This window comes from Notolabrus celidotus, chromosome 6, assembly GCF_009762535.1.
Source record: "Notolabrus celidotus isolate fNotCel1 chromosome 6, fNotCel1.pri, whole genome shotgun sequence".
NCBI classification, from domain to species: Eukaryota; Metazoa; Chordata; class Actinopteri; order Labriformes; family Labridae; genus Notolabrus; species Notolabrus celidotus.
The window spans coordinates 23,306,943-23,325,869 of record NC_048277.1 but is presented as its reverse complement, the minus strand read 5'-3'; the positions used below and the strand labels follow the sequence as shown (position 1 = coordinate 23,325,869).

The following is an 18,927-nucleotide window of genomic DNA, read 5'->3' as shown; positions in this document are numbered from 1 at the left end:
GAAGACATCTGTATGAAAGTCCCTGTGCCTCTTCAGTGGTAGTGATTATCAAATGACCCATTTCGTTGACAAACTTAACCTAAATAAGGTGTTGCTCAAGATCTGTTTGTACACAGCGTGACAAAAAGAAGTACTCCATCTGTTGACGCTATTAGGTGTAATTTTTACCCTCTTGTGCCTAATGATCCATATGCAAGCTGTGTGAGAGCTTAAGTGTGTGTTGTGTGTGTGTGTGTGTGTGTGGCCCCCTTCAGGCATTGCATGGGTGCAGATCTACATGTCTTTAACCTCTCTGTGTAAATGCTAAAAGATGCCCGGGGGGCTTTCTGCAGGCGGAAACATTGTGCTGAAGGCTGTGGGCCTCACAACATTCAAAGAAACACACTCTCTCCTAGAACTCTGTGTTGATGCAATCCCTCCTCTCTCTTGCTGTAATACCTTTTTAGGCATCTTTTTTTTATGCACAGCCAGAAGGGATCTGATTGTTAATATTATCCTGAAAGACCACATGGCATTCTTGTGAGTCTAGCCTCTTCATGCTGAGCCCTTCAAGACAATGAATAATACAAAAAAATGCTCACAGTTTGTGTAGACTAAGGCCAAGAACACTCTCTGTTCCCCTCTCCTCCTTTGTAGTTAATTATAAAGCATAGGAGAGATTCCACAGAGTTGTAAAACTAGTTTATTACACTGAACTCACTTATAATAATATTCACTTCAATCATCTCTAATTGTTTGGTAAACAATGTACTTGTTGAAGAACGTTTAAATTATGAAGTAATACTTAAAATGCTTGATTTGATAATTTGTGTACATTAATAATTAATGTAATTGCTTGTATTTCCATTAACATAGCTTTAAGCATCTATTGTTTAAATGATTGCTGATATTGGGCATTGTAAGTATACATCCCATCCACTAGCTGTCTTTCTTTTTGCAATTAGGTTTACTCCTTTCCAGCAAAGTTCTCCAATAATGAGTGTTGTATCTCAAAATATACTGCCACATTTAAAAATCCATCCACAGTTTCTGCTGTGAGGACAGGACAGCAAGAATATACACTGATATCAAATATTCATATGCTTCTATCTAATCAACATTGTTCTGAAATCTTTCAGTATAAAGAGCCAAATTGCCATCCTCAATAAACACATGCACAACAGAAGGACGATGTAACACATTCAAAGGGCTAATGCATTTTAGGGGAAGATGATGTCATAGCAAAAAATCATGCAATGAAGAGCACGGGATGTGGGCTTTGCTTTGATTAAAAGAGCAAGGTGTAGAATAAAGGCCAGTTAAAGTGTTGTGTCCATATGGCCCACGAGCCCCGAGGCTATCGGCCTACACTGGGGGCCTCGGCACTCTTCCCTCTCCATGGGACCCCAGCTGGTGAAACAAACCCCATTTACTTTCTGTGCTGCCTCAGCCACCATTATGGACCTTGGCTGTGGCTCAGCCACTCTCTGCCATAATTAACAGCACCAATGCCACAACAATTACAGCCCGGCACCGCACATGCACTGTGAATCAAAGAACAAGCTAATAGAAACAAAACAGAGTGAGCATTAAGAAGCCTGAGATGACTGCTGTTCCTTCAAATGGAATAAAAGCAAAATCGTTGTGCTTCAAGCCCACAATCATTAGCCAGTAATTAGTTTACACAAAGCTCCCAGTTAAATGGCAAAATACTGTAATTAACACATGACAGAAAATCAAAGGCTACTTTGTAAGCATATGAGAAATAAGAGCCAGGGGCTCAGAAGCTGTTCATGGATTGCATCTGTACTAAATGAATGGTTTACCAATGATTAGGGAACATTTTATTTGTTTTGAACAGGTATGACATTTAATCTGAGAGTATTTTACAAGGAGAAACCAAGACTTGATATTTTGTGCAACTATTACAATGTTATACTTCTAATCATAAATACAGAAATGTACTAAAATGCTATCTTGAGCTTTGTCTCTGATCCATGTAATGATTTCAATAGACAGAAAGCTCAATATCTAATGCCAGAGCAGCAGATCAACGCATTAACATCAACTGGGAAAAAGGATTCATGTGAACAGTGTTTTCTTTTTTTCAATAAACCTTTAAGATGTGTTAAAAATTACACAAATTAAATAGGCTGAGAATCGGTGTGTCATGAAACGGCATTTTTGTCTGTAAATCTGAATACACAAATGTACAAGGAAGAAATACTTGACTGATGAGAAAGTCTGTATAATCACTGCCAGTTACTGCCAGCCAGGTGTCTTAAAACATTGCTTGTATTAGTCACACAGACACTAGCTTATGTGTGTGCCTTAGAGAATGGATAATAGCTGTGTGTCTTAAAAGACTGTACCACAGGGACCAGCACTGTGACTGTAATACTATGGCAGCCTACACTGTGCTAAGTGATGACATCTCTCTGACCTTGCTGGGACCTTTGCTACTGATCCATCTGTTAAAAATCTAGTTGTTATAATGTTAACTTAAAATTGCTGGTTCCTCATTGGTATGAGTGCAATAATAATACAAATAAACTTTATCTGTATTGCACTTTTCTGAAGCCACTGCTTTGAAGGGAACTGTAAAAACAAGTCACAACAGTAAAAAACATAAATTCAGGAAGAAGGAATAAGGGAAATAAAAATAAGCTTTAGACACAAAGCTTAAATTCAGTAAAACATTGCAGAAAAGTGAGCGTATAAAAGAAGAGGTTCTTCAGTTTATGACAGGTAGGGAATGACGTAATCCTCTGAGTCGCACATTTACCTGATTCCATGCTGTTTTCCATTTCTCAGGATCATAACGATGGTATTCCCGCAGGGCCCAGTTATAGCAGCTTAGATGGCATGTATCACAATAAGCTGTGCCACGACCACCATATTCCGAGTCCATCTTGAAGAGCCAGCGCTTCACATCAATGTTTTGAGTCATGAGCTCAGCCAGGGTTTCATGAAGCTAAAAGAAGAATGGGAAGTGTGAATTACAAACTGTTCATTATAATTTATTACACATAAAGGTTAAAGTGAAAAAATGCTCTGTGTAATTAGCCACTTATGACAGGATCCTCACTGTAATGGAGTAAAGTTTGGATTATTGTAGTTGATCCCTGACCTGGTTTAATGAGTAGATATCTCCTTGACCAGGGGGGACATCTAACTCTGCCCCAGCAAAGATCCTCCTCCCCCCAGATTTGGTGCTGTAGAGCTGTGCAATAGCCGGTTCTGAAGCCAGAACTGGCACTCCTAGCTCATCAGCCACAGCCAGGTCATCCACATGGGCCACTCCGCCCACAATATAGGCCTGCTTCCCTTGGATGAGGTTCCAGATGCGCTTCAGGGTGTGTGGACTGTACTTTAGCAGCGTGGACAGACACATGTTATGGGTCTGGAAGAGAAGAGGGGAAATAAAGATTACTGCTGAAGCTAAGAGTTTTAAGTGTGTCTTCCAAGGGTTGTTCCTTGACCTGATTTATCACTGTGTACACACAACAGATCTATTATTGTAAGTGCCAGCAGGGTTTTGACCTCTCCTGTATTCCAGCAGGTTGAATTGATAAAAGCTGCCTGTGGGAAGCCTCCCCTATCCTTCACATCTTTAATGTGTGCTAGCAATGAGCTCCTTGGGAATATAACTAATTACTTCACATCTGTATTTATTTGATCCACATGGAATTATCCCTTCTGTCACTGGCAGAATGCGCTGCCAGCCATGGGTAGCAGTGATTCATCTCAGCAACACGTCTGGCACAGTTTAACAACAAAACAGCAGGAAAATCAATAGAAAGAAATGAAGACCATGTCATGTTGCACATTCAATCTGCTGCAAAAAGATGTAAAACAACATATAAAATGGCTTGATGTAGAAAGACAATAAACAACACCTTGGTTTTATTGCACTGGGGTAATTTAGACAATTTTTGATAGTGCAGCAGTTAGATGAAATGAGTAAGTTAATTAAGCCACTATGTGATTTAATTGTTTACTAAACATTATCTAGAGGCATTCAAATGTATATTAATTAAGTATAACTTAATATAGCTCTAGTTTGTTTACTTTGAAATAACAAAGATGTTTAATTCCAAAAGTAGTAAAAGGGAAAACAAAGTATTAAACAGACAAAGTGTGGCTCTCAAAAGACAATGAAATAGTAAAAATCTCCTCAACAGTATCCTCTAGAGGAGGATTCATAAACTACACATGCATCCAAACAGCGCAGTGCTCTCCTCTACTTTAAAGAGATCTTTAAAACCCACATTGCATTTCTAAATAAAATGTAGATGTCTTTGACCCTACCGGGAAATAATCTACAGCCTCAGGGGTGAGGATGACAAAGCGTCTGCTGCTGCAGGATGGGGCCTGAGCTGTCCTGGTGTCTGCCCCGTCTGCTACACGCTCACACCTCAGCACACTGGTGTAATACTGCAAGATGTCCTCTCCCAGATGTCTCGGACATACGTAGATGACCTCCACATTTTCATCTAAAATAGTACAAGACTTAAAAAATACAGTTCTACAACAGCAAATAGAAGGTTAATGAGTTTATTCAATGGCATGTGAGGCTATGAAAAGCACATACCTCTAATATCACACAGTCTGCAGAGCTGGGTGTTCTGTAAGATGTTAAATTCCCTCAACTTCTGTCGCTGGCTTTGAGAGAGTCCTGAGAGAACAAGGTCACACAAAAAATTACACAAGGTTTAAAATGACCTCTTCTCTTGTTAGCTTTATTCAACATCTTTAACCCAGTACAACTACCCTCTGATGTGCATGCTACAAAGCTTGGGGGTGTGGTAGTTAAGTCTAATCACACAGTAGTACAATCTGATGATTAATTTAGCTTAATAACTAGCAGGTGCAGTGTCTATCGTGTGCTGGGAGTCCTGTTGCAACATGTCCAGCAACCACTGAGCTACATTCAGTGATACCTCCAGGATTTCACTCAATGTCTGTCTGGATTTCTGCCTGAGAGAGAATCCTCAACTGAATCAAGGTAATTAAATGATTGGATTCATGCTAATTAACAACAATGGGGTTCAACTTTCTAATTATCCTTGCTCACACAGCACTCTCTGTAGCCACCCCAAGTGCAAATAAAGCATTCCATCTGCTAGTAATTAGGCTTAATAATTTTAGACAACCGCTCAATGATTTACAATGCACATGCCTGATTACAGTCTAAATGCGAGTGCCATGGTGAAATTAGAACAAGAACTGATCATAGCTTGCACTCAATGTCAAGTTCAAAAGCACAGCAGCTTCTTTCTCTCTTTTGGTGTTTCTTTTTCTTTTAACAGCAATGAAATAAGACCTTTGTGTCTCTTGCAAATATTCTACATAATGGCTTTTCATTTGCTTAATCTGCAAATTAAATGACAATTGAGACTAAATTGTTCAGTTCCCTGGCATGGGGACTGTCATCATCCTGTGAGTGCTTTCCTGCAGAGAGTCATTTGAACGAGACGGAGTGCCTCCACCAGTGCTGCAGACTGGGGCGGTGGAGTGGCGAGACAGGGGATGACTGCTGCTAGATCAGATGTGTGTGTGTGTGTGTAGCAGGCGGAGAAAGCTACCTAATGAAGGGATGTGGATAATGGTCCTCTTGGAGGACTGGATGTGTTTCCAGTTGGCTGCCAGATGCTGGGGATGGAGAAAAGGAGTGATCAGAGAGGGGACTGCTTGAGCGTGTACGAACATACACACACATAAACACACACAAATCATCACATCGCTGCATAGCTAAAACACATCAAGCCAATATCTCTCTGGGCGAACAGCAGCAAACCAAGCATAAAATACCACCTTAATTAAATTAAGCGTTTACTTTAGAAACATCTTCTTGCAATTAATTCAATCAGCAAAGTACATGATGCTACTGCCAGTGGAAGATTAGCAGACTTAATTAACAGGGTATGAATGTTTAAAGAGTGAGAACATACATTTAGTGCATGTATACACACACAGTGATGTTGGAACTAAATGAACTTGTAGGCACTAATTAATATTGTGTCAGCACTCTGAAAGATGTTCAACCCAGATGACAGCCCAGACATGACATCTACGCTGAATGGGAGAAAATTTACATCATGCATCAAGGAGAGTAGTGCTCACAGTGCTTTCTAGAAGCGAAGTAGAAGGAAATATTTTTTAACGATAGCAGGTAAAGTTCTTCTTCTGCAGAATAAATACAATTACCGGATCACAGGGGCTGTGATTATAGCACGATGGCTATAGATACAGCTGGAAACAAGATTTTTTTCCTCTCGTTTTTATTATATAACCTAATATCATCCCAACACATTTTTAAATGCAACCGAAAACTGTGTAAATACTCTATTTTATATTTGCTTACTGTAAATTGTATTGTGAACATCAAAATAATGTATTGGGTTTCCTTATCTTTAATCCTCATGATTACTGTTTCTATGGTTATCTTATTCTAGGGCTGCCCAGGCGGCTCATCTCAACTGTTTATCCATCTCACTCTTTCTTTCTGCTCTACTCAGCTTATCAGTCTCACTGGTCCCCTCTACTGTTCTGTGTTCTTGTTCACATTAAATCAGGGGCACATTTTGGTCCTTACTTTTATCATTTACACAGAGCAGTCAAGACTCTCTAAAAGGATGTTGTTAAAGAAAAAGATTTTTATTTCCCAATTGAAAAACACTTCATTTTTTAAATGGGAAACTTGACCTGGAATTTATAGATCCACACTGTATGCTGATATTGTTACTGTGGCTGGGCAACAAAAAAAAAAAAAATGAAACCATGTACCAATATTTGGTGTTTTGTTGTATTCAAAAAATGTTATTGGCCTGAAAAAAGTTAAATCCTAGTGTTTCTAATTCAATGGAGAAAAAGAGAAGTAACAGAAATGAATGAATGGGGTGTAAACACATGGCTGTAAGAAATATTACCTGTGCTCTGCTGCGGTGATTCTCCAGCTGTCTGAAGCGCCGGGCCTGCAGGGCCTTCCTGACATAGCACATTTGATTGTGCATCCACCATGACATGGCGATGGTCTCTGCCGCCCACTTGCGTCGACAGTGGTGCAGGTAGGCTGTACGGGCTAAGTAGCGCCTCCAGCAGGACTGGATGTGTGTGGCAGCTGCCTCGGTGCCTCCTTCTCCCTTGAAGCGCTGACCTGGGCGTACAACCAGGCCCACCACCCCCTCCCAGTTTTCAAGCACAGAGAGGAGGTTGGTGACTGGAGGAGCATTTCTCCAACTATTATCCCAACTATAGGCCAATTCCACCAAATGTTCACCACTCACTTTGGCCAGAGGCACAGCAAAGTCCCTGAGCAGCTTTTGCAGGGCCTCCAGAGCATCTAGCACAGTGCTCCAACATAAGCTAAAGCTCTCCTTAAAGAGACAGAAATCTGTCGCCATTGGGTTGATCTGCCCTTTTATGATGGTGAAAGAGTATTTGCTGATGTATGCAGGAACTTGGACAGGCAGATCTAGCACAGTGTTCTATAGAACACAGAGAAAGCAGTGAGTAGAAAACAAAATAGTCGAGAAATTAAAGTTTGTATATGATCACTTTATCCTTCTAGATGAAACAAAACTGAAACGGTGGTCTTACCTGAGGGTTCTTAGGTATGAAATCATCTGTGCCTTGGATCATACCCATGTGGTCCAGGTTTTTGGAGTTTGTGGAGGGAGGTGGTGTCTTTGCAGTCCAGGGGGATGTATATTCTCTGCCTGTTGTTTCAGAGGTCAATCCAGGCTCTGATTCCAATTTCAACTGCTTGTCCCGCCTGGGTTTTGAACCTAACAGACCTTAAAGTCACAGATACACCAGCCAAAAATGTGCTCTATTAGAGGTTGCTCAGTGCTCAGTGCTATACAGTCAACATTACCAAATCGTATGGAAGCTGTTCCTTCTACAACAGAGTCAAAACAAAAAGAGGAAAAACAATGTTCAATAAAAGACAAAACAAATAATCATCAGTGTCGTTATGAGAAGCCCTCACAAAATATTGGATTGTAACAGTGGCAGGATTTCTTTCTTTTTGAAGTTACAGTAATTCCAAGAGAAGACATTTTCTTCAGGAGAACCAAGGCATAAAGACCTCATGGACCAATCGAAATATTATATTATTTTTTACCTTTTAAGAAATATTACCTTGAATTTTGGATGTAGAATCTGGTAAAAATATATAATAATGATAAATTGAAATTCTTCAATAGAGTCTCCTGTGTGCACTGACCCATCTTAGGAGAAGATGAATCCTCTCTTGGGTGAAGAGAAGCAGCCTTGTGCTTGATTGACGTACAAAGCAAGCTCGTCTCTGAAACTAATAAAAACATACAATAAAGAAAAACTTAGAAAACATTGTGCTTATCCTTGTTCATTTAAACCTGAGACTAGGCAAGCTTTCAAATACTAGATAAAAATAGGGACAAAATGTAAGTGTTAGTGGGTATACATTGCTTAGCTGGTCAACAAAACATCACAAAAATGGCAGCTGACTCACAAAATCAGACAGCCTGCAGTATAACAAAGGGGAAGGTGTGTTTACCTCTCCTCATGTCTTCTTCCAAAACTCCCAGGTTTTTCCGGCTTTTTGGTTCAGTGACCTGACGACTCACCACAGGGCCAGCCATTGTTCTCTGAGACTGTGTGGAACAAGTTTATTAGATCAATGAAATACTATTTTAAAAAATGCATCAGATTCTGGTCCAGTGTTTCTGGATCTGGCTCTCAAAAGTTGTGGTCCGCACTAAAAGAAGCTTGGTCCTGTTTTCATAAAAGCTAGAATTGCTTTCTTTTCTCTGAAGAGATTTAGAGTGACAGGAAGGGACCAGCCATGAATCAAACTCATGCCAGTTAGAGATTATTTTTTTTGCAGAATGAGTATCAAAAAGTGAGTCATTGATGGCAATCAAAACATTTTAACATTTTACTGATATAGCTGTAAAATGTACTTGACCCAGGCTCCTGCACTACATCACAATTAATCTTTAAGTAGCCAGGATTTAAAAGTAATCTCAAGAGCTTTGATTAGTAGCTATTCTGTTCAGCTAAATTCTGCGTATTTAAAACACACTGCTGCTTTGTAGCACAGTTACGAGATTTAATGGTTGTCCTTGATGTAAGAAAAAAGCCTTGAATGTGTCATTACTCAAAACACAAAGTTTTTGCTGCTGATTCTCCAGACTGTCATCTAATGTCCTTCCCTCACGTTCTCCTCAGACCACTGAGCTCTCTGACAGACCACAGGTAGGAGACAGGTGCTGGGAGAGTCTCCCTCAAAGGCACACATCTGTTTCAGATGGGGTTGGGAAAAGGTGGCACCTTTTCTAAAATTGCTAAAATGCAAACACTCATTCCCTGGCATGAGTATGGAGTGGAGAAGCGCTGGCCTGAGTTGCAGGAGACGGCAGCAGGCAGAGAGCCAGTGGTTAGCAGTTGGGGAAGCTACGGCTGTCTTATTGGCATGCTGGACCAGGTACCCACTTCTGTCCTGAGACAGCTGTAAACCAGTAGCCCATAGCACAGCAATCAGGCGCCTGTTTCTTTAGAAGAATGCTGATGTGCTGCAATCTGCTGCTTCCCGCTTCCTGCAGCCAGCACTTCCATCTCTCCTATATCAGAGTGACAGTCCTGGCTACTATTTCTCATGTCAGGTATAGATTCCCAAAAACATATTGGAAAAGAGAGTGTGTAAAGTATATCTTAAACTAATGTCGACCTTTGCAAAGATTAATTTGTTTGCTCTGACAAGTGCCTGCTGTCATCACTAAGCCTGGTGACCTTTATGTTGCTGTTTCTCCAAGAATGAAACTTGGAGCATCTATTAATGCAGAGCTGTACCATCACTCTTCACTCCAGCATAAAGTGTCTGTTCTGGAGATTAAGGGAGTAGGACACAATGATATCAAATTTATCTTAGTTGTAGCAGAAACTCATGAAATGCTTCCTAATCAAATTTTTCATGAGGCATGTACTGTACGTTACTATTAATATCAATAAAGACACAGGAATCAATTTCTCACTGCACAAAGCAAATAACTGAAGGACAAGATAGTGCTATTAGTAAAGTAGATTATAGTATTTCCCAGCAGTAAGGCTTTAATGACATTATATATATATATATATATATAGTATATCACAACACATTCAAGTTCTGATCCTCCTGGGTGCTGAGTTTGACTTCTATCCCATATCTATTCCACACCACTTAACGTAAACATGCATTAATCCAAACTTATATTCAAATTACTTACTGCTTTTTTGCTTCTCTCGTGGACATCAGGAAGTGATATCTGAAATTTCTGCTGCACGGCTCTGTTGTGAGGATGTGTGGAATTACACAGCGAGCGCATGGCTAATGTTGACTTGAGCTGAACAGAACAAAGAGAGTAAAAGTTTCAAAATGTTATTCATAACAAGATGTAATGTGGAAAGAGTAATGACATAACTTATATGTGCAATTAATGACAATTGTTTGCTAAGTATAGACATTTCAAACATATTTGCTTACAGTGGGCAAATTTTTTTTTTTTAAATCTGAACATGAGGAATAATGTACCTTTTCTCCATGTGAAGGACCTGGAAGGTCTTCCCTCTTTGGATGTACAGTTAGGACACCCTCCCGAGCAGGTTTCTCCAGAGCTGGTTTCCTGTATTTCAGGCTCACAATACCATCACCATAATTCATGCAACTCCAATCATAATTTGTCAAAGTTCTAACTGTGACATTGCAAAGACATGTGTCCCCACTTCAAACAATTATTATGCAACTCAAGATATATAAAACTCTCTTTACCATTTGGGAATGTGCACTGTCCTTCTTGGTAAGTCTTCAATGGCTGGAAGAACCAGTGGCTGTTTGGTCACTGTATTCAGATAATCCTCTGCATGTCTCTGTCAAAAAGACACAACAACTACCTGTTATTCACCCGTGTTTGTCACATGTCACATCACTGTTAAAGGTGCTTCATATGCATAAACATCCTTGCCTTGATTTTACTCTCTGTTTCACGAATGGCAGAGTCGAAGGCTTCAACGTCCAGTGTTTTGTCTTTGTCTGTAATTTTCTCAAGACTACACCTGAGTTTCCTCAAATCCTCTTGAACCTGTAAACAAAATATGTTAGCTGAATCAGAGCCAGTGGTAGACAGTAACAGAGAAAATGTACTTGAGTACTGTACTTAAGTACATTTTTTAAGTATCTGTCCTTTAATTGAGTATTATTTTTTGGGGAGACTTATTACTTTTACTCCACTACATTCAGAAGACAAATCTCATACTTTTGACTCCACTACATTTCTATCAGTGCTCTAGTTACTCACTACTTTTGCTTTGAAGTCAGCTCGTGAATTTCCTTCTCTTTTCTGAAATCTGATCCCTCAGACAGTAAAATATGTTTGTGTAGTTCTGTTTGTCTCAGTGGTTTTGTCGTACCTGTATATCGTGCGTCTCCACAGTTGAACGTGGAGTGAACCCAGAGCAAATTTCACTCAGATCAGGCAGTTCATTTAGAGGAGGTAATGATGGCTATAATTCTCTACCTGAGCACCCATGGCCATATCTTCAAATGAAGAATGATACGTGTCGTGTGAAATGTTCTCCCTGTTTCCCACTCTGCCCAAACATACAAACATTCACTGTCCAACCTGAGAAAGCGTGTTGAACTATGTAACATTTGTTTCATTCCAGATGAACATTTCAAACTAAGTTGTCTGTGCTTTGAGTAACTTAGTTGCTGTTTTTATTCCATGGTATAGTTTTTAGAGATTTCAAGTAATGGTTTCTAAATAAACATAATGTAACAGAACGTACTCCTATTTATTCTTGACTGCTTTGTGAAAATACAACGTTTTGAGATATTTTTTTGAAGTATTTTGAATACTTCAGTATTTTTAAAAGCAAGTACTTCAGTACTTTAACTCAAGTAATAATTTGACAGAGAAACTTTCACTTGTATTGGAGTAATATTTGACCTGGAGTATCTATACTTTGACTTAAGTAATGAAGCTATGAACTTTGTCCACCACTGATCAGAGCATACCATAAAAAGAAAACACAGAAACCTTTTGCGCAGCAGTAGTTTGTATATTACAATATTGCTTGTATCACCGAAACACGGACAGTCAGTCCACTCCGACAACCAGGAAGTTAACCTTATTAACTTTTAACAAGTTGCTGGTTTTGTAGTTGTTAAGAAACTTGAAAATGTCGACGCACCATAAAATAATGAGTTTATTGTCTAACGTTAACTTGAACCAGACAGCAGCTTGCTAAAGCTAGATAGACTGACTTTCTAGCGTTAGCATAAAGTTTTCCCTTGAAAAGTTGTTTAATAAACATTTGTTATTAGCAAACTACGGTAACTCAAATTTACCTGAAATAAAACTGCTCCCAACTTCTCTTCCCTTTTATGCGCTTCAGACATCTTTCATTCTTTTTATTTCTTATTTTCTTTATTATTTACCAACCAGGTAGTTCATCATGTAAAGTCTTAAATCGGTGCTAGTAACTATGACAACGAGATGACGCTTCGTAGCTGATTTACCAATGGATTGTTTTTTTTCCCCGAGTGCAGACTGTCAGGCATTCACTCGGTTTTTGTGGTTGACCAAAACACATAACATACAGCTGGATAAGGAATTTAGGATTGGTGAATGTGTATTTCAAACTAACCATACTTGAATATTGCTTTGTTGTTGATGTTAACGTACACATTAAATTAATTGTTGGAGTTGCTTTGGGCAGTAGTTGCCCTAGATATGAAATCAGGGCCAAAAAAAAAAGTCAAAACAGGAAGTGTGTGTGTAAACGTAAACCACTGTTGAGCGCGTCCGCCATATTGAATGTGGCGGGTGTGCCGTGTAAACTAATACAAGTAGATGTGAAAACTGTGGGTTCTATGAAAAAAATAATCTTCCGTTGCATTTAACTAATTTTGATCAACCGTTTTTACAATAAAGGATTAAAATTAATGTAAGGACTAAAAACGACAATTATTTAGAAAAAAAAAACGTACTAAGTCTGTTTATCAAACCATATATTTATTTATTTAATGTTTTAATTCAATATTTATTTTATTTATTTACGTATAGTTGGAAAGCTCTGCTAATGGTAATAACCAAATTTACGCCGGTGTCTTCATGTAACAACAGTCAGGAGGAATGTTTCTACGTTTGAGTGTGCGTGCATCTTTACCAGAGACGAGAGGCACCCTACTGCAGGCAAGATGGCGCCGCCACAACATCCACACCGGAAGTCCATACCGGAAGTCCATACCGGAAGTGATTCTTTAACCCCCTCTCTACCCAATGCCGGATGCTTCGAACTGGAAGTTTCTTCTTCGTGTAGCGTATTGATTGCATTAGTCTGTCGCTGCTAAATCAATTAGCAGAAAGCTAATTGTGATAGAGAGAGTGAGTGAGAGAGATCCCGCTGTGTATGAAGAACAGAATAATGTAGAGTGTTAGTGTGTGTGGGGGGAGGGGATGAGAAGGAAAAGACTGTAAGTAAGAGGGAAAATACACTCAAGCTGTACACAGAGATCTATATTCACCACAAAAACAACAGAGGCTCCCCAGAAATGTGTACTGTACATCTATCATCAGTGGCTGACAGTGGTGCCTCAAGTTGAAATATTTTAGTCCTAATATTTTATGTTGATTTGGAGTTTGTAATAGCAAAAGTGCATTGTTCTTTTTCAAGTACAACATTATCAATACAAAAGGGTTAAGACATCATACATATAACATTAAAAGAACATAAAATAAAGTATAATTCTACATTTCAAGTAGGGGTTGGATGGAAAGAAACAGTAGCTATGTATACATTTGCAGTTTTTCTAGTCATTCTAATTGAAGGTTCCAACTTCAATGTTTTCATGGACGCCAAATAAAGTGATCTTGTTAAGACATTGGTGTACATGCATCAAGCATTCAATCTGAATAAAACTGTTTGACAAGCTCAGAGTGTTTACGCCCATCTAATGTCTCAAAATAGAAGGAGAAACCATTCCCTCCGTTTGTTCTTGTGGTTAATGAACACCCCTGTCACTGTGTCATTGTAACGTGTTACAAATTATGTTAAAAAAGAAACAGTCACCACACACCTCTACATTTTCCTCCTCCACTCGCCCCTGCACCATAGATAACATTCTGTTCTTCTCTCGTGACTGTGGATCTACTCTGGATCTGTATTTCATTCATTCATTAATCTATACATGTGATCACATAGGCAGACAGCATGCAAGGTAATTTGGAACAAACACTACAGCAAACTTAGATAATGTGACAAGTCCCCATGGAAAGAGACTCCTGCACGCTGCACAGTTATCATAATGAACCTGTGGGGAACAGCTGTGCAGGAAGGAAGAGGGGTCACTGGGGGAATCAGTCAAAGGCAAGCAGGTGTGCAGGGGCAGGACACACACCACAGGTGAGGTACAGTCAGGCTAACACAACATAAAATAACATATGACCCAGACAAAACAAGAAAGGCATATGCAGATGTCATCACGGCAGCATCATAATCAGCTTTAAGTATTTCAACACACACTCGGAACAAAAGGCTGTGCATGGCTGAGACGTTAACACTATAACTTAGTGATTCGTGCAGGCTTCTAAGTAACTTGAATTCTCAACAGCCTATACACTTTTGGAGTCAATCAACTAGTCAATAATACTGATACGATTAAAATGTAAGTGCAAAAAAGTTCATAGAATTACGCGTAAACCTACGTGTTTTTGAAGGCTTTTATTTTGCGTTCACGTTCCTGTTTTTCAAGGCTTTTATTTTTTTTGAAGGCTTTTATTTTTGTAACTTCTGGTATGGACTTCCGGTGTGGGTGTTATTGCAACGTTTTTAGCTTTGTAACTTCCGGTATGGACTTCCGGTATGGACTTCCGGTGTGGATGTTGTGGCGGCGCCATCTTGCCTGCAGTAGGGTACTCTTGATTGAATGTGGCGGGTGTGCCGTGTAAACTAATACAAGTAGATGTGAAAACTGTGGGTTCTATGAAAAAAATAATCTTCCGTTGCATTTAACTAATTTTGATCAACCGTTTTTACAATAAAGGATTAAAATTAATGTAAGGACTAAAAACGACAATTATTTAGAAAAAAAAAACGTACTAAGTCTGTTTATCAAACCATATATTTATTTATTTAATGTTTTAATTCAATATTTATTTTATTTATTTACGTATAGTTGGAAAGCTCTGCTAATGGTAATAACCAAATTTACGCCGGTGTCTTCATGTAACAACAGTCAGGAGGAATGTTTCTACGTTTGAGTGTGCGTGCATCTTTACCAGAGACCGCCAATGCGACATCTACGTTGATATGTCTGTGGTCATTTTAACATAAATGATTAAGTTCTTCGATCCAAAAATAAATTACCCACAGTAGAACCTTTTATATTTTTATATATTTTTTATATTTTTATATTTTCTTATTATTATTTTTATATTTAACATTTTATACAGTCTTGAACAGCACGAATACATATGTATTAGAAGCATTGACTGTATAAATCTGGAAGTCAGTATAAGCGATTTGTCCCATTTTCTTCACAGTAAAGTTGTACCGGAAACGACGTCACAGGGAGTCAGTCAAAGTTGAAAGGTCAGCGAGGTTGGATATCGTCACATCAAGCTAGCAAGTGGATAAGCTTGCCCAAAAAAAACATAAAAATGTCAACTACCGACGAAGAAGTAGAGATGACTATTCCGTGTGTGCTCATCACGAGCTGTGACAGTGGTTTTAAAGAAGAAGAGCTGATAAAACGTAAGTTTAGCTTGGCTTTACTGTATGAATTAGCTACAGGCTAATGCAAACAAAGCTATATTACTTCTAGCACAACAGAGAACATTACCTGCTTACAGGGCTTAGTAGCTCGTTTGTCAAAGGTTGTCAAGCCAACTAGGAGACTTATTTTTGCGCGTCTTATTTGTACAAGTCAATTGGTGAGTCTGATTTAGGTTAAGTACATCTTATTTCTACACGTAGAGGGCAGTCAGATTGTGAGCAGAAAGAGCAATAAGCATAATGTATTGCACGTATATGCAACGCAGGGTGCTATTCATAACTTGTGCGTTTTTTTTCCTCAGAGATCCTCAGTACAACGAATTTGCCGGAGCCGGACAAGAGAGAGGAACTAGTAGTCTGGTATCCATGGACCATCAACAACAAATATTATACAGCAGACGTCAGATTATGTGTTGTACCAAGCACGTTTCAAATGACTTCAGAGATTGCCCAATCTATGCAGGCTTTCATCGCTTATTTTGACAGTACAGAGGTGCGTGACTCAACACTGAGATTCAATTTAATATGTTCCAAAGTGTACATTATATGATGAATCATGTATTCTGATGTTTGTGTTTATCTTATTATCATGTATGCATGGTGTTTCCAGAAGGATGGTCTTGAGAAGCTTCATCCTTGGATATCAGTGGTTGAGGATCTTGCTCCAGAGGTTCTCATTCTGGTGTGTGACAGAGTCAGTGAGAATGGTTAGTTCTGCAGCACTGTATGAACGCTTAAAGCCTGGGAATACAATTTTGCAGGGTACCACATGGCATCTGAAATGTACTTTGTTTATTCTAGGGGTCACCAGACATGAAGCACAACAGTGGTGTTTGGCTCATGCTTTTGAGCTGGTGGAGCTCAATCCACAGGACTTGCCAGATGAGGATGGTAAGTTTTCAGAATACAGAATGTACAATGTCATTAAACAAATGTAGTTTTTCATTGTTAAAGTTTTGTTACATTCTGCTTTCATTCACACCATTTATGTTCCCTTTGTCAGATGACTTCCCAGAATCCACCGGAGTCAAGAGAATCGTGCAAGCTCTTAATGCCAATGTGTGGACAAGTGTTGAAATGAAGGATGGTGAGATGACATCACCAAAACGTTTACATTTTGCAGGTTCTCTGCCTGTCAAATTTAACTCTGTCAGTGGAAGGAAATGACAGTGAATATCTCAATCTGATAGGGCACAACCAGGGCTTTGGTCTGATGAGTAGTTTGGTGGCCTCAAGACACAACAACCCACGCAGCTGTCAAGATCCACCAGTAAGTTGTATTATATTTTCTGACTGTCATTAGTAATTGACCTATTTTTGTAACCATTTTAATCCAAAGCTTGATCCATAAGGCAACTGGAAACTAGAAATTCTTGAAGACGTTTCACCTCTCCTCCGAAAGGCTTCTTCAGTTCTGACTGTCAGGTGATAGGAGAACAACTGCTCTAGACTAACGGCCCTATTTAGGACCCTTTTATGACTCCTGGACACCCCCATGACTGTTAGAGTAGAGGCTTATATTTTCTAGCTCTTCCCCAGTCTGGTCAGAACTGAAGAAGCCTTTCGGAGGAGAGGTGAAACGTCTTCAAGAATTTCTACCAGTCCAGTTGCCTTACGGATCAAGCTTTGGATTACCATGACCTGGATGACTGAGAACCTTCACAGACACCATTGCTTTTAATGTTGTATTACTTTTGTCTTAAAAATGAATGAATTTTATTGTAAGGGTATTTTTAACTTGTCGCTTTACAAGGAGGTATGCTAACCGTAGCTTCTTTTTCATGACAGTCTTCCAGCCTGCCAGTAGAGGGCTCGCGTGTTACTGAGGAGGCTAACCATACAGAGAGTACCACAAACACAGGCACACAGGGAGATACTGTAGTGGGTGAGTGGAATTTGCTCTTGCTTTAATTTCATCAGTCTATTCACTCAGACAAACATGTCGTGATGATAGGAGGTGATGTTTCTGTATATCTAGCATCATTGACATTCTCTTTCTCTGATTCTCCAGATGCTATGACTGATCTTGACATTCAGGAACTTGCTAATCTCACGGCTGGTGACGCAGATGTGGATAACTTTGAACGCCTCTTTACCAAGTTAAAAGAGATGAAAGGTAATTTTAAGTATAAAAAACAGATGCAAACTCAGAGGTCAAACGCCACAATTTCTGTCAAGCCTCATATTGAGACTCGCAAGAATTTCAGCATGTTTGTACCTTGCTCTTGTTAGTGAACAGGTGAACTTCTGATGAAGCTGATTTCACTTCTTTCTGATTTTAACCTGCAGACAAAGCCTCTTCGTTGCCTCACGAGCAGAGAAAAGTTCATGCAGAGAAGGTAAGCAACTGTATTCTTCATGTTGCAGGATCATAATGATAAAGATGTGAAGGATGGAAATGTTCAAATTTAAACTCTGGTATTTATGCTGCGTCTCCTTCCAGGTGGCAAAAGCATTTTGGATGGCCATTGGAGGTGATGACGATGAGATAGACGGGCTGTCATCGGGAGAAGAAAGCTGAAAGTAGCTACCTGTGACTCAGTCTCTTTCCTCCTGATCCTCCTCCTTTCCTGGGACTCCCACAAGATCTAGCGCCCTTTGACTCACTTCTTACACTTGGAAAGTTGAAATGCTTACAGATGGTACTGTAGGTAAAGTCATGTGTAGAACCTTATTTTCTAAGTGAAATGATTGCAATACTGGTGTATAGTGAGACGCAGTTGAATATCTTGATTAGGGAGAGAAGAAAGCCAATGGATGGCCCTGACCCTAAGCCATCTCCCATGGGTCCCTCTTAAACTTTAAGTGAACATCAACATGTAATAGTGTTGGGGTCAAACTAAATGAAAACACAGACTTTAAGTATATGTCCTTTAGGTACAGCTGTCACGTATATTTACAAGTGACATAATGTGCCTTATCCCTAGAAGTGTGTGACACATTTAATGCACATTCTGTTAAATGAATATAAAAATTTGTGATTTAAATTTTCTGATCTCTACTGTATAGTGTTATTTGTTTTCAACATGAAACAGTTGTGTTGCATGATGCCCATCTCTTATAAAGAAAACTGCTGACCAGGAGAATAGGAACAAAAGTATGCTGCTGTGGAGTTCCTCTGCAATAAATAAAATGTTTGGTTTAGCTGCA

General features: G+C 39.3%; 2 protein-coding genes across 6 annotated transcripts in view; one reads left to right on the top strand and one right to left on the bottom strand.

Moving 5' to 3' along the window:
- iqch (IQ motif containing H) overlaps nt 1-12,496 on the bottom strand; it is a 22,369-nt gene extending 9,873 nt beyond the window's left edge. Inside the window, exons 1-15 of one of the 3 annotated variants that reach the window (XM_034685005.1) lie at nt 12,350-12,496; nt 10,965-11,081; nt 10,772-10,869; nt 10,535-10,637; nt 10,230-10,346; nt 8,522-8,618; nt 8,210-8,296; nt 7,582-7,778; nt 7,269-7,469; nt 6,912-7,166; nt 5,568-5,634; nt 4,574-4,657; nt 4,291-4,475; nt 3,110-3,382; nt 2,765-2,953 (exon numbers count right to left, since the gene is read on the bottom strand). In XM_034685005.1, the coding sequence (XP_034540896.1) occupies nt 2,765-2,953; nt 3,110-3,382; nt 4,291-4,475; nt 4,574-4,657; nt 5,568-5,634; nt 6,912-7,166; nt 7,269-7,469; nt 7,582-7,778; nt 8,210-8,296; nt 8,522-8,618; nt 10,230-10,346; nt 10,535-10,637; nt 10,772-10,869; nt 10,965-11,081; nt 12,350-12,400 (2,121 nt within the window). In that variant the 5' untranslated portion in view covers nt 12,401-12,496. Of the gene's footprint in view, nt 1-2,764; nt 2,954-3,109; nt 3,383-4,290; nt 4,476-4,573; nt 4,658-5,567; nt 5,635-6,911; nt 7,470-7,581; nt 7,779-8,209; nt 8,297-8,521; nt 8,619-10,229; nt 10,347-10,534; nt 10,638-10,771; nt 10,870-10,964; nt 11,082-12,349 lie in introns of all 3 variants that reach the window. The other 2 variants (XM_034685003.1, XM_034685004.1) reach the window with 2 other exon arrangements.
- aagab (alpha and gamma adaptin binding protein) lies at nt 4,889-18,927 on the top strand. 3 transcript variants are annotated; one of them, XM_034685010.1, is made up of 10 exons: nt 4,889-4,987; nt 16,080-16,270; nt 16,388-16,484; nt 16,579-16,668; nt 16,781-16,864; nt 16,968-17,047; nt 17,566-17,662; nt 17,789-17,893; nt 18,067-18,116; nt 18,221-18,927. In XM_034685010.1, the coding sequence occupies exons 2-10, from the start codon at nt 16,211-16,213 to the stop codon at nt 18,296-18,298; spliced, it is 741 nt and encodes a 246-aa protein (XP_034540901.1). In that variant the 5' UTR covers nt 4,889-4,987; nt 16,080-16,210; the 3' UTR covers nt 18,299-18,927. The 3 variants fall into 3 exon arrangements, with proteins under 3 accessions (XP_034540901.1, XP_034540900.1, XP_034540902.1); XM_034685009.1 differs by lacking the exon at nt 4,889-4,987 and adding an exon at nt 15,560-15,756; XM_034685011.1 differs by lacking the exon at nt 4,889-4,987 and adding an exon at nt 15,918-15,935.

Bases quoted from the DNA above. Each gene is read 5' to 3' on its own strand.
- aagab (XM_034685009.1), top strand. From the start codon at position 15,663: ATGTCAACTACCGACGAAGAAGTAGAGATGACTATTCCGTGTGTGCTC. The intron at 16,865-16,967 runs GTGAGATGACAT...TCAATCTGATAG, and splicing joins AAGTGTTGAAATGAAGGATG to GGCACAACCAGGGCTTTGGT. The intron at 17,894-18,066 runs GTAATTTTAAGT...TTTAACCTGCAG, and splicing joins CAAGTTAAAAGAGATGAAAG to ACAAAGCCTCTTCGTTGCCT.